The sequence below is a fragment of the Ursus arctos genome, unplaced genomic scaffold (assembly GCF_023065955.2).
Source record: "Ursus arctos isolate Adak ecotype North America unplaced genomic scaffold, UrsArc2.0 scaffold_12, whole genome shotgun sequence".
NCBI classification, from domain to species: Eukaryota; Metazoa; Chordata; class Mammalia; order Carnivora; family Ursidae; genus Ursus; species Ursus arctos.
This window is the reverse complement of record NW_026622786.1, coordinates 44,273,892-44,288,301: the sequence shown is the minus strand read 5'-3', so window position 1 is coordinate 44,288,301 and position 14,410 is coordinate 44,273,892. Positions and strand designations below refer to the sequence as shown.

General features: G+C 34.4%; 1 protein-coding gene across 7 annotated transcripts in view; it reads right to left on the bottom strand.

Annotated features, from left to right (window-relative positions):
- SLC44A5 (solute carrier family 44 member 5) overlaps window positions 1–14,410 on the bottom strand; it is a 374,691-nt gene that overhangs the window by 22,258 nt on the left and 338,023 nt on the right. For 6 of the 7 annotated variants that reach the window (XM_048220289.2, XM_057310554.1, XM_057310550.1 and 3 more), the window contains 6 exons: window positions 8,589–8,720; window positions 5,389–5,488; window positions 3,197–3,289; window positions 2,656–2,743; window positions 1,675–1,937; window positions 1,057–1,151 (listed from right to left, as the gene is read on the bottom strand). In XM_048220289.2, the coding sequence (XP_048076246.1) occupies window positions 1,057–1,151; window positions 1,675–1,937; window positions 2,656–2,743; window positions 3,197–3,289; window positions 5,389–5,488; window positions 8,589–8,720 (771 nt within the window). The remainder of the gene's footprint in view (window positions 1–1,056; window positions 1,152–1,674; window positions 1,938–2,655; window positions 2,744–3,196; window positions 3,290–5,388; window positions 5,489–8,588; window positions 8,721–14,410) is intronic. The other variant, XM_057310555.1, reaches the window with a different exon arrangement.

Below are 14,410 nucleotides of genomic sequence, written 5' to 3'. Positions count from 1 at the left end.
TCCCCTATTTTTCTACCATCTTGCCACCGTGGAAGCTCTTTATATATTCTGAATATTAGTTGCTTATCTGGTAGATGACTTGCAAATATTTTTTCCTATTCTATGGGTTGTCTTTTCAGTCTCTTAGTAGTGTCCTTTGATGCACAAACTTTGTGTGTGTGTGTGTGTGTGTATGAAGTCTATTTAATCTTTTTTCTTTTGTTATCCGTGCTAAGAAATCTTCATCAAATACAACATCCATGAAGATTTCCTCTTTTGCTTTCTTCTAAGAGTTTTACTTTTATTTTAGCTTTTAAGTATTTGATCCATTTTGAATTAATTTTTCTTTATTGTGTAAGGGTCCAATTTCATTCTTTTGCAGGTAGATATTCATTTTTCTAGTAATGTTAGTTGAAAAAACTGTCCTTTCCCCATTGAATGGCCTTATATGTGAGGGTTAATTTTGGGGCGTCTATTCTAGTCCAGGTCTACGTGTCTGTCCTTACGCTAGCACCACACTGTTTTGATTACTGTAGCTTTATATTAAGTTTTAAAATCAGGTAACTGGGAATGTTCAACTTAGTTGTTCTGTTTGAAGACTGTTTTGGCAATTAATAATAAAATGCATTCAAAATAGAGTTTGTCAACTATATGTGTTATGTGTAAAGATTTATGCTGATGACACCCATTTATATTTTAAGCCTGTCTCATCCTGAGCTTCAGACTTAAACTGCCAGACGTCTCCACCATGCTTCTCAATATTAATACGCCAAAAACATGGTTTTTCATCTCTTCTTTGAAATTTGCTTCCGCCGGTTTCTACATCTTAGTAAATGGAATCACACACTTTTTCTTTTTTTCACCACTGCTTCTCTTTCCATCCTCTCCTGTCCCATATCCTATCTCTCAGCAAGTCCTGTTGGCTTTTCCTTCCAAACATATTCCCAATCTGACCACCTCCATCCTTATTATCCTAGTCCAACTTGTAGTCATCACATTTCCCTTAACTCCTTGCCCCAATCCATTCTCTTTACGGAAGTGAGGAAGTCTGAGAAAAGATGAATTCTGGAGTCTTACCTTTAAGACGGCGGTCCAAGTATTCTAGGACGAATTTAAACATTTGAACTAATGCAAGAATTAAAGATCCAAATGCTAGGGATCCTGTGTGATATCTGGGCAAAGATAAAATGAGAATCAACATTAAAATATCGTTGCTACTAACTAAAAGGATGCTAAACAATTTTAATAGGTAGAAAGGATCTGCAGAAAGACGGGAAAGAGTTTATTACACTTTCTTATTCAGGTTGAGAAAGGTCTTCTTAGAGGATTTTAAATGATACACATCTATATTGCCCTTCATCTACAAAAATGATACCAGTAGCTTGTCATCATAAAATAAAATGTTTGGGCTAAGCAATGGGAGACAGAGCCAAGTTAAGTCTTAATTTTTATTTTGGTGCCCTCCCCTACTACTTATCTTCAGCAACCTATGGCTTTTAGAAGGATGTTGGCCTCGATAGGGATTGTAAACCTGTGGCTATAAAACCAGACATAGCCAATGGACATCCATGAATCTTAAATCATACCTTGACCTCATTTGTACTTTGCCACTTGAATTATATAAGCATAAGACTGAATTATAAGCACGCTAAACATAACTGGGAAGATAGATGTAGGATTCAACATGGAACTTACCGTATGGCTCGTCCAAATGCAGTAAAAAGTGGATACGGTGGGATGTCATCAGGTTTTTTCAAGGCCCAGTAATAAGAAGCAAAGGCACCAGCAAGGGCACACTGACCCAGGGCAATGACAAAGTTTATAAGCCAGAGAAAGACAAACAGATTGAACATCTGGAAGGTAGGGACATACTGATGGTACAGGCTCTTTCCACCATAGAAAGCAAAGTTACACTGAGCCCCAGGGCAAGCTTTGGCAATTTCAGTTGTATTAAAAATCTGCACTCAGAAAAAAAAAAAATACAGATAATATAGTATGAAATGCCATTCCAAGATAACCATTCCTGCCTTCTCTTCTTGTGAAACCCCCCAACTGCATGTCCTACTCTTTTCCCATTAACTTCTGTTTGTCCTATTTTCTTTTTTTGAATATGTAGGGTTTTTTTTTTTTTTTTTAAAGATTTGAGAATGAGCGAGCATGAGAGAGAGCATGAGCACAAGTGCAGAGAAAGGCAGAGGGAGAGGAAGAAGCAGACTCCCCGCTAAGCAGGAAGCCCGACAAGAGGCTCCATCCCAAGACCCTGGAATCATGACCTGTGTCAAAGGCAGATGCTTAATCCACCGAGCCACCCAGGTGCCTCTGTTATTCCTATATTCTATCCCATCACTTTATATTCCTTAATGAGTGCTGTAAAGTATTTCATTTTCTATCATATGTTTACCACTCTACACCCACTAAAATTTCACATTAATGTTGTTGACCATTCCTGCTTCTTGGGCATATGACAGAACAAATGGGCTCAGGAAATAATAGTGCTTTCTCTCTATTCTGCCCACCATTTCAGTGCTCACTTGTTAACACCTGATCCACCATTCCCTTCTTAACAGTGATCCCCGTTAAGGTCTCTATTTCTGAATGATTTTTACAACTGCTAGGTGAAATTTAGTAGAGTTCTGTATTGAAGTAAGTAAAAGAGAGAGAGTTGCTTTGACTTACCTCTGGGTCACAGGTTGTATTTTCATGTTTACATTTCCCTTCTGGGGATATGACTTTGTATACAGGTACCCCTGATGTAGCCAAGTAACTGGGTTAACCTGTTAAGGATAAACTATTTGCTGGTAGATGGAAAGTAAATGGACAAGAAAATAATACAAATAACTCAAAAGTCTACAGAGAGATTAACTTCAAAAAACTTCAAATCTTTTAATAATTCATACATTTTTTCAGACCTGAAATAATATAACATGGGTCAGCTATACTGAGTGGCCCCTTAACAGAATACAAAGGAATTTTCTTAAATTATTGCCAAGAAGTAGTATTGTGAAGACAAAATAAAATCTACCATATGACCTACCTGGGGGGGGGGGGAATTCAATCAGTAGACAAAGTTTCTTAGAGCTTAGCAAAAAAACAGAAAAACAGAAAACCTTTAGAATGTTCCTAGTCTTCCTAGGATGGAAAGCACTGGACACAAACTCCTGGTTCTTGAATAGTAGGGTGGACCTGAGGTTTAAAGATGTCAATTACCAAAGGATACATTGCTGTCACTGCCCAGTAGGCAATACATATGGAGAGGAAAATGAAAGTTAAAACTGGATAAATTAATGTAGTAGGGAGGTATCCAATAGCTCTGAAATAAAGCAAATAGTTGAAATTCAAAACGATTCAGAGATACAATCTCTCAATTAAATCTTTATCTGTTAAAACTAGAAATAAGCTTTAGACTTAATCCATTCTAAGAATGGTAGTAATAACCATTGACTCTTTTTTTGCTGATTATTCTGGCATTTTCTTTAAAATTTTTGAATTTTTCAATTGGTTTTTAAGTTTTACTTAAATGTTATTTGTTTTTAGTAATTAGAGGCCTTCTTTTAATGTTCATATTTGATTCCTGTCAAAAGTTCCCCAAAGCTCCCCCAAGGTTCTGTATGACTCAAAGATTTGATACCCTAAACCTTCTCCTCTTTGGTTATTTCTGTATGATTCATAAAGATTTGCTACATTATAATCATAGTTCTTCCTTTTGTTTAGAGTCTTACTCTCAAAATTGGAGCGGACCTTGAGATCATATGATCAAATGTGAGAATCCCTTCCTAATTCAGGAATCCCTTCTATACTATCTTTTAAATACGTCCATTAGTTCTGGTGACCATATAGAGCGATAAAAACTTACTTTGTATGACAGCGCTTATTCTATTAACAACCAAAATATTAGAAAGTTCTTCCTTATCTGCTAGCCTGTTACTCATATACATTACATTTTGGAGAAGAAATGATCATCTTTTCCATATAGCAGCCCTTCAAGGAACTCCTTATTCTTTTATACTCCAGTATAATCACTCCTTTAATATTTCCTCATTAAGTCATGGTGTGTGAAATGTTCACCATCCCAGTTGCCCTGTTACTACTTTTGAATAATCTTTTCAGCATATGACACTGGCAACCCAATACTGTTTGATATAGCCACTGAGAACTATAATGGAACTATTTCCACTTCTAATGCAATGCCCTGGCATATCTTAGATGCCTTTTGCATTTGTTACCTCGTTCACCTCACTATTTGAGCTAAGTTCTCTCCTTTCTCCAAATACTGCTATTAAGTGAATCATTGAACATCTCTATGTTTACCCTGTATTCTCACACCAATTTATTCCAGCTGCTACTTTCCCTTGAAAAAAATTATCAACCTGTCACAGTTGGACTGGCCCTTTCACACACACACACACACACACACACACACACACACACACACACACTAGTGGGGCAAGTTAGAGTGAACTGTACAATATCATATTATTTAAGAAATAAACCCAGCAAATCTGGAGTTTTCAGTGGCTAATGATAGGGTTTCAGTTATGGGAAGGAGAGAGAGTTAACAAAAACTGCTTGTTAACTGTTTAAACCATTAGATTCAAGTGGCACTCTTACTATTATAGATGACAATTTTGTTAAAATAATCCTTACAGACTATTTAAAATAATTTGGTCTTTGGTCGTTAATAACTTAGTTTTTCATCATTCTAAATAGAATGCATGGTCTGTTGGCTTTATAGTAATGCTTTTCTTGTCTCTTCCATGCATTATTCAAAAGTTTAAAGTATTATCCTCAAGTGACCTTTGGAATAGTTTAGAAACTGTAGGTATTATTATCTCCCAGCATGAATTTTAGTGTTTATTTTATAGCCTTTTTTTTTAACAAAAATGGCTCTGGGTATAAAGTGTTCTGAATTAAGAGCTGTAGATAGAAAATGTATAGTCTGGTGCTCCTAGGATCAATTATTCTGTCTATTAGCAAATTTTGCCACTCGTATAGAAATGGCAATAGCACATAATTGACTTTATAGAATTATGGTGATTTAAAGTTTTGCAAATGATCTCAACCATCAATATTAACGTATGATTCAGCAGGGGAATAATACAATATATAATACAAGTTACTTTCATATAGCAATTTTCACTTACTTTCACACATTATTCTAACATACATTTGGTGTTCAAAAAGTGCTAATACATACACCACACAGGTTTGAACCTTAGTTCACACTATGATAATTGAGGTTTGGGGACACTGAAGGATTTGTTAGCATGACCTTTCTAATAAGTGCCAAAGTCTGAACTTCAGTCTTAACAAGTCTTAAAGGGGAAGTCATCTGGGGGCATCTATACAATAGGCAGTGACCGATTTGAGTGACTGATATACATTATGGGAGTTTCTCCATCAGGGCCTTACTTGCTCCCTTCCTTCAGCAGGGCAACAGAGATGCGGATTCGTTCCCTGAGGAAGATCAGCATGAGGATGATAAACACTTCAAGAAGGCAGAGTATTATCACTTGAAACAGGAAAAAAAAAATTAGTGTATGATACAAATCAACCCAAAAAAACAAACTTTCTCTCAAAAGTTTAGGACTGAGTTTCATGATTTTTCTCTGCCAATTCTGACACTCCATAATTCAAGCAGTACTACCTCTCCCAAAATGCTAATCTTAGAAATTCACTTTCAAAACCTCCAAGAAATGCTAAGAAATCTAGATTAAAACATTTAGCTAGAGTTTGAGCAACTCAATTGGTCAGGCTTCATTTTATCTACACAAATATTTCACACCATTTGTAGAAATGAGAGAAGGAAGGACTGCTGTAGGCAGCTCTATTTTAGATATTTTCACGTTCACTTCTTTGAGTAAGAGAATCATTACAGAAGACACTTTTTGAACTGTTCACCCTGTTCACAATCCCTCTTCATTAAGTGACCTTGCTGACTGGCAGGGCAGGCTCTTGGCTGCCACATTTTTATTTTGTGACTCTACCCACCGTGGCTACCATTGATGGAATCAGGATGTAAACCCAGCGCCAGTTGTCTAATAAAAGTCTCAGGATTAGAGCTAAGGGAGTCTATTTCAGTTTTGAATGGAAGGTTATGAACTTCATGAACTTCAAGTTATACAGGCTTAATGAACTGTGTCACCTTTATGTGAAATAAGTGAATTTGCAAAGACAGAATAAAGTGTATGTGTATTGAAGACACAGAGCAGAGAGGCAGTTTTGAGTTCTTTTGGCTTTCTGTTTCCTGGATCCGAGTACACTTGAAAGTCCAAGGGCTTTTCTGCTTTTTTGAGTTTGGTGAGACACTTCTATATTCTTATAATAAGTACCAATGCCTTACCCCCAGCTTGTTCCAATTTGCTTTTCTTTTTGGCTACCGTCAATTAGTTTCTTTTTACTTTAAGCCAAATGGTCCTAATTACTATATTTTCTCAATTCCAAGACACATCTTTAATTTAGTAATAACTTTTCAGGAAAAATAAAATCCTTCATTAAACATCTTTTCATTGATTATAAGATGCATTCCTGACTTCAGAGATGCTAAAAAGTGAAAAGTTTCAGTTTTAAAATTAAGGAAATATAGTACTGCTAATCATAGAATCTGAAATTATAGAAGAAACTTAATGGAAATTTAAATTCCCACCTGTGAAAGAATCTGTTCTATTTCATCCTTCGCTAGACAGTTATTCTGCTCATGTCTGAGCAGTTTGAGTGGTAGGGCACTCATTATCTCATTCAGTTGTTACACCACTAAGATTCTGATGTCACAGCACACATCATCAGTTAACACCTCCTAGTAGAATCAGTTAACCCAGAGATGTGAGAGGATCTAAGTATCATCTTGCCACCTCGTCTTCTTTTAGTAACTTATGTATGTATGTTGTCCTGCATATTTGATTCTCTTAAAACAATAAACTGAGTCCAAAATTACGGGGTATGGCCATATTAAGCTAAAATCATTATCTTTGGACAAACCTAAGAATACGAGATATACCAAGAATCACTTTATATTCTGAGATTGCATTGATAAACAGCATTGCATATGAAACGTATACCTTCACAAAAGTGCATATCCAAAATGATTAGAGAAATTTTATTGTCTTTTGAATTTATGTATTATATTCCTTTCTTGTGTTTGAATAAGAGCTAACAATGGAAATCTATTTTTTGAGACCCTGTAGAGAAGTTGGTATGACTCTTACTTTTCAGAGGAGGAGACTGGGATAACTAATAGCAGAAATGAGAACAGAACCATCTCATAACAAATCCGAGACTCATAAAAATGATAGTTTGTGTATATTTAACTCTGCTTATTTTCAGTGTTTCCATCAATGAGTATAATTTCACATGTTGCCCTTCTCTCTGATACCTAGAATTGTGTCCAAACACAGAGCAAGTAATCAATTAATGTCCAATAAATGGGTTGTGAAAGTGGGGGTTCATTTGGGGAGAGACTGGTATTGCTAGACTTGAAAATAAAAGCAAACTCTATATTTTCCTCAAAGGACATCCCTTAAATTCTCCAGTGGCGGATTCTGATCATGTCAATAATTTTTGTGTTGAAAGCCCTTAAGAGACAGCAGTGGAATGACCACAGAACCTGTAATTAAGAGCCCCTTGAGAATAAAACTAGAGGTTTCGATACATAATGGATGAGATTCATCATCTTTAGACATGATAGATGATTGCAAGTGGATTGGTGAGAAGGTATGGAATCACTCAAATTCAGGAAAAGTGATGAGGATACAAAGTCCCAAGATGCGTGATAGAAACAACTAAAATGGCACACTGGTTACATAACATGAACCTGTCCTTGAAAGCCTGAAGACTTCTGGGGGAAGTGGCAAAAACAAGTTTTCACATTTATGGAGATGGGACCCATACCTGGACCCATGATGCCCCCATCAAGATAATGCTCACCCCTGAGGCTATCTCTGGGATTCTTACCAGGCCTCCTCGAACATGCCTTGTTTGGCTCTCTAACTTAAACAATCTGAAGAATTTTTTTTTAAACAACATGTAGTTAGAGATTATTTTTAAATCTTGATTAAAGAACATGAAATGAAAGGAATATTATAATAAAACCATTTTAGGAATATGAAATTAAAGCATCTCTGAAATCATCTTGCTATAAAAATTTTGTTAATATTACCCTTAACTAATAACCGGAATAAACACTTCAAAAATGTAAATTTATTTTATTACTCATTATTCCAATTCCTGTAATAGTTTAGAAGTCTTGTTATGAAAAAACTTGGTCATTCTTTTTCTGTTTTTAAAACAATTTTGAAAAATCAAACTTTTTTTCCTTTTAAAACACCTTTCTTGGATATCAAGGTAATGGCTATAAACATCCACATCCAAACCATTTTAAGGTGAATGCAAATAGCATGACATCATTGTAAAGTACTATTTTCTTAGATTATATAATAAATTCCCCTCAATGACTTCGCCATTTACTGTAGCTATTAAGATTATAGACGTATTTACTTTAATGACATTAGTGATAAGTGTATCTAACAGGTTATACCAACCCAAGATTTCCTTTAGACAAAGATTCTCTTTCATTATTATTACTTTAAAAAAAACAGTTTTTAAAATCCACTCACTAAATGCGAACCATGTTTGTTTCAGTTGGAAGTACATGCTTATATCAGTCTGAATCCCGATGTCATATATAGTTAAGTGAGAATTTGGCCGTCCCTGAAGATTGCTATGTTCCTGGTAACAGTGCCATATTCCTTGAAAAGAAAAGAAAAACAGACTAATATAAAATGCTATTTCCTGAAATATATGCTATACACTTATACATATCTACATGAAATTGAACAGCATGGTCATTTCTACAAAGGCAAGATTCCTGTTTACATAGTAAACATTTTATATGGATCTAATATTCTAAATGTACTATATATTCAAAACAAATGCTATCAATATTTGCCTGGCTGACTATGACAACATCTAGCTTTAAATGTCCTTTTGACTAGAAACAACCTCAGTGTCCATCAACAGGGTTAAATAAATTATGATATATTTGTACAGTAGAATACTAGCTTTTCATATAAAGAGAAAGTACACTGATATTCAATGATCACTAAGCTATTTTGTTAAGTGAAAAAAGCAAGGTACAAAATGACATAAAAAGTATGCTGTAATTCACATAATAAGAATAATCTATATATATTTTTTCTTATATACACATAAAGTATCTCTGGAAGGATACACAGCAATGTATTTTTTACTTCCAGGGAAGGAAACTTAACCGACCAAGGAATAGAACAAGAAGGAAATTTCACTGTATAGACGTTATACCTTTTAAAATCTGAAGCACAATATACAGTCAATGTAAAAAGCAAATTTGTAAAAATCATTTAAGTTGAAAAAATGCTTTTGAATTAAAAAAATGTTTTTGGTAAAGTCATGTCTTCATGGAATTACCTAATGCATGTTCTTATCAAAGACTGTGTCCTGCTAAAGTAAATACGGACTAACTAGATTTCCCTAGGACACTACATTTCAGACTGTATAATGAATTTTTTAAAAAGATTAATTTATGAGAGAGAGAGAAAGAGGGAGAGGGAGAACAAGTTGGGGGAGGGACAGAGGGACCGAGAGAATCCCAAGCAGACTCCCTCCTGAAGGAGAGCCTGATGCAGGGCTCAATCTCACGACCCTGAGACCAAGAGTCGGATGCTTAACTGACTGAGCCACCCAGGTGCCCATCAGACTGCATAGTGACTTTTCACATGATCTAGACAAAGTGAGAGTAAAGAAAAAAAAAAACAAAAATTAAGGAGTTTATTTTTATGACCAATGAGTCTGCAAATGAGAATAATGAGAAAAACTGCTTTTTAAACCCCAACTATAAACTAACAGGTTTTTTCCCTAGAAAAAGATAAGAGAGTGAGGTCCATGGAGAAAGGCAAGACTAGATTAGAAGGGACATTTGTTTCTCAAAGAGATATAAGACAAATCTCTTTCAGGCCCTGCTTTTTCAGCATACTTTTTAAAATGCTTTTGGGAGGCACCTGGGTGGCTCAGTCAGTTAAGTGGCCAAGTCTTGATTTCGGCTCAGGTCATGATCTCAGGGTCCTGGGATAGAGCCCATATTGGGCTCTGTGCTCTGCGGGGAGTTTGCTTGAGGATTCTCTCTCTCCTCGTCCCTCTGCCCCTCCTATCACTCACTCTCTAAAATAAATACATCTTTAAAACAAAAATGCTTTTGGAATATTTGATACATACAAAATTATATGTAATAACAGATTTAAGTTTTAAAACATATAGTCAAATCAACACATATGGATGCATCACCTAGTTTAAGATTTTATGATCTTAAGTTTGCTCTAATTAAGCAAAATAAATTTTTTTCTTTTTATCATACCTCCCTGCCTCTGTTCACCAAAGAATAATTATTCTGAATTTTGTGCCTATGATTTTCTTATTTTAACAGAAAGATTTGTTGAAATCTCCCCTAAGGGAGAGTTATAACTCATACAAGTTTTTTAAATGATTTATCCTTATAATTTTATGAATTTTGAGTCTATTTTATTAGATGTATATAATCTATTTTATTAGATTCATATATGTTTAGAATTGGTATACCTTTTAAGCAAATTAAATCCCTTCTAGCTCTAATAATGCTTTTTATATTAAAGTCTGTTTTGTCTGATTAACATAGCAACTGCAGCTTTCTTTTGGTTAATGATTTTAAATAAATTTATATCCCCTTCACCAATTTCTTCCACCCACCCCCCCAACCTCTCACCTCTGACAACTACTCATCTGTTCTCTGTATCTATGAGCTTAGTTTTTAAATTTTATATTCTTAATTTTTAATTGAAATATAGTTGACATACAATATAATATTAGCACAACAGTGATTTGACAATTCTATACATTACAAAACACTCAAGGGAAAGTATAGTTACCATCTGTCATTGTATATAGTTATTACAAAATTATTGATTATATTTCTTATGCTGTACTTTGCATCCCCATGACTTGTTTTGTAACTGGAAGTTTGTACCTCTTAATCTCTTTCACCTATTTCACCCAGCTCCCCCACTCCCCGCCCCTCTGGAAACCACCAATTTGTTCTTTATATTTATGGGTCTGTTTCTGTGCTTGTTTGTTTTTTAGATTCCACACATAAGTAAAATCATATGGTATTTTTCTTTGTCTGACTTACTTCATTTAGGATAATACTCTAGAGATTCATGTCACAAATGGCAAGGTTTCATTCTTTTAAATCCATTTGTTAAATCAATTTCTTTATCTATTCATCCATTGATGGTTGTTTCCATATCTTGGCTATTGTAAATAATACTACGATGAACACGGGAGTGCATATACCTTTTTGAGTTGGTGTTTTCATTTTCTTCAGGTAAATACCCAAAAGTGGACTTGTTGAATCAGATGGTATTTCTATTTTTAAGTTTTTGAGGAACTTCCATACTGTTTTCCATCGTGGCTGAACCAATTTACATTCCTGCCAATTGTGCACAGGGGTTCATTTTTCTCTACATCCTTGCCAACACTTAATTCTTGTCTTTTTGATAATAGGTATTTTAACAGGTATGAGGTGCTATCATATTGTGGTTTTGATTTGCATTTCCTTGATGAATAGTGATGTTGAGTACCTTTCATCTAACTGTTGGCCATCTATAGGTTTTCTTTGAGAAAATGTCTGTTCAGATTTTCTGCCCATTTTTAAGTTGGGTTGTTTGATTTTTTTTAATTTTACCTTTTTTCTACTAAGTTGTGTGAATTCTTTATATTAGCTCATCAGATACGTGATTTGCAAATATTTTTTCCCATCCAATAGGTTGTCTTTTCATTTTGTTGAGGGATTTCCTTGCTGTTGAGAAGCTTTGTAGATTATGTAGCTCCACTTATTTAGTTTTGCTTTTATTGCTTGTGATTTGTAGGTCATATTAAAAGAAATCATTGCCAAGAACTGTATGAAGGAGCTTACTGCCTCTGTTTTCTTCTAGGAGTTTTATGGCTTCAGGTCTTACATTCAAGTATTTAATCCATACACTATGCTGTAAGATAGTGGTCCAGTTTCATTCTTTCTCATGTGCCTCTCCAGTTTTCCCAACACAACTTATTGAAGAGACTGTCCTTTCCATTGTTTATCTTGGCTCCTTTGTCATAAATTGATATATGAATGGGTTTATTTTTGGGCTCTCTATTCCATTCCATTGATCAATGTGTCTGTTTTTATGCCAGTGCCATACTGTTTTAATTACTATAGCTTTGTAATATAGTTTGAAATCAGGGCATGTGATACCTCCAGTTTTGTTCTCCTTTCTCAAGATTGCTTTGGCTTTTTGGTTTTGTTTTGTGGTTTTTTTTTTTTTTTTTTTTTTTTTTTTTTTTTTTTTTTTTTTGTGGTTCCATACAAATTTTAGGATTTTCTGTTCTACTTATTTTAAAAGTGCAATTTGAATTTTGATAGGGATTGCACTGAATCTGTAGATTACTTTGGGTAGTATACAGATTTTAATAATATTTATTCTCCTAATCCATGAGCACAGCATATCTTTCCATTTATTTGTGTCTTCTCCAATCTCTTTTATTAGTGTTTTATAGTTTTCAACACATAGGACTTTCACCTCCTTTGTTAAATTTATTCCTAGTTATTTTATTCTTCTGATGCAACCGTAAATGTTATTATAAATGGATAGACCACCCAGACAGAAAATCAGTTAGGAAACATCAGCCTTAAACAACACATTAGACCAGGTGAACTTAACAGATGTATATAAAACATTCCATCCAAAACCAACATAATACATATTCTTCTCAAGTGCACATGGAGTATTTTCAAGGACAGATCATATGTTAGGCCACAAAACAAGTCTTAATAAATTTAAGAGAAATGAAATCATATTGAGTATCTTCTTTGACCACAATAGATGAAACTAGAAATTAATTACATATGGAAAACTGGAAAATTCACAAATATGTGGAGATTAAACAACATGTTACTGAGCAACCAATAGGTCAAAGAAGAAATCAAAAGGGAAATAATACCTTGAGACAAATGAAAATGAAAATATACCAAAATTTGAGGTACACAGTATAAGCAGTTCAAGAGGGAAGTTCATAAGGACACAGGTTTACCTCAAGAAACAAGAAAAGTCTCAAACAACCTAACTTTATACCTCCCTTGAGGTATAAAGAAAAGAACAAATGAAAGCCAAAGTTAGAAGGAAGGAAATTACAAAGATTAGAACAGAAATAAATGAGATAGAGACTAAAAAGACAATATAGAAGATCAATGAGACTAAGAGCTGGTTCTTTGAAAAGACAAAAAAAACGGACAAGTGTTTAGCTAGACTCACCAAGAAAGAGAAGACTCAAAATCAGAAGTGAAAGATGAGAGGTCACAACTGATACTACAGAAATACAAAGGATAAGAGACTATAGTCAATCCTTAAACAACAGGGGTTTTGGGCTGCCCACCCCAACGCAGTCAAAAACCCATATATAAATTTTGACTCCCCAAAATTTTAACTATTTATAGCCAACTGTTGACCGGAAGCCTTACTGATACCTCAAGCAGTTAACACTTAACAATAACGCTTACTACTTAGTATGCTATATGTATTATGTATTCTTATAAAAAAGTAAGCTACAGAAAAGAAAATATTAAGAACATAAGAAAAATAAAATTTACAGTACTGTATTTAATTTTTAAAAATCTGCATATAAGTGGACATATGCAGTTCAAACCCATGGTGTTCAAGGTTCAACTATACCATGCCAACAAATTCAACAACTTATAAGAAATGGATAAATTCCGAGAAAGATACAACCTACCAAGACTGAATCATGATAAAACAGAATATCTGAACAGACCAATTACTAGTAAGAAGATTGAATCAGTAATCAAAAATCTCCCAACAAACAAAAGGCCAGGACCAGAAAGCTTCACTGGAGAAGTCTACCAAAATTCAAAGAATTAATACCATCCTTCTCAAGCTCTTCCAAAAAAACAGAAGTGGAGGGAACATTTCCGAACTCATTCTACAAGGCCAGCATTGCCCTGATACCAAAATCAGATAAAGAAACCACAAGAAAAGAGAACTACAGTCCAATACCCACGATGAACATAGATGTACAAATCCTCAACAAAATATTAGCAAACTGAATTCAACAGTACATTAAAAATATCATACACCATGGGATTTATTCCAGGGATGCAAGATGGTTCAGCATCCACAAATCAATAAACGTGATACATCACATTAATGAAATGAAAGATAAAAATCATATAATAATCTCAAGAGATGCAGGACAAGCATTTGAGAAAATTCAACATCCATTCCTGTGTTAACAACTACAACTGAGACTTTTTACTGAACAATTACTAGGTGCTAGGTAGCTTTCAAAGGTCTTTATGTACATTATTTAAAAAAATATT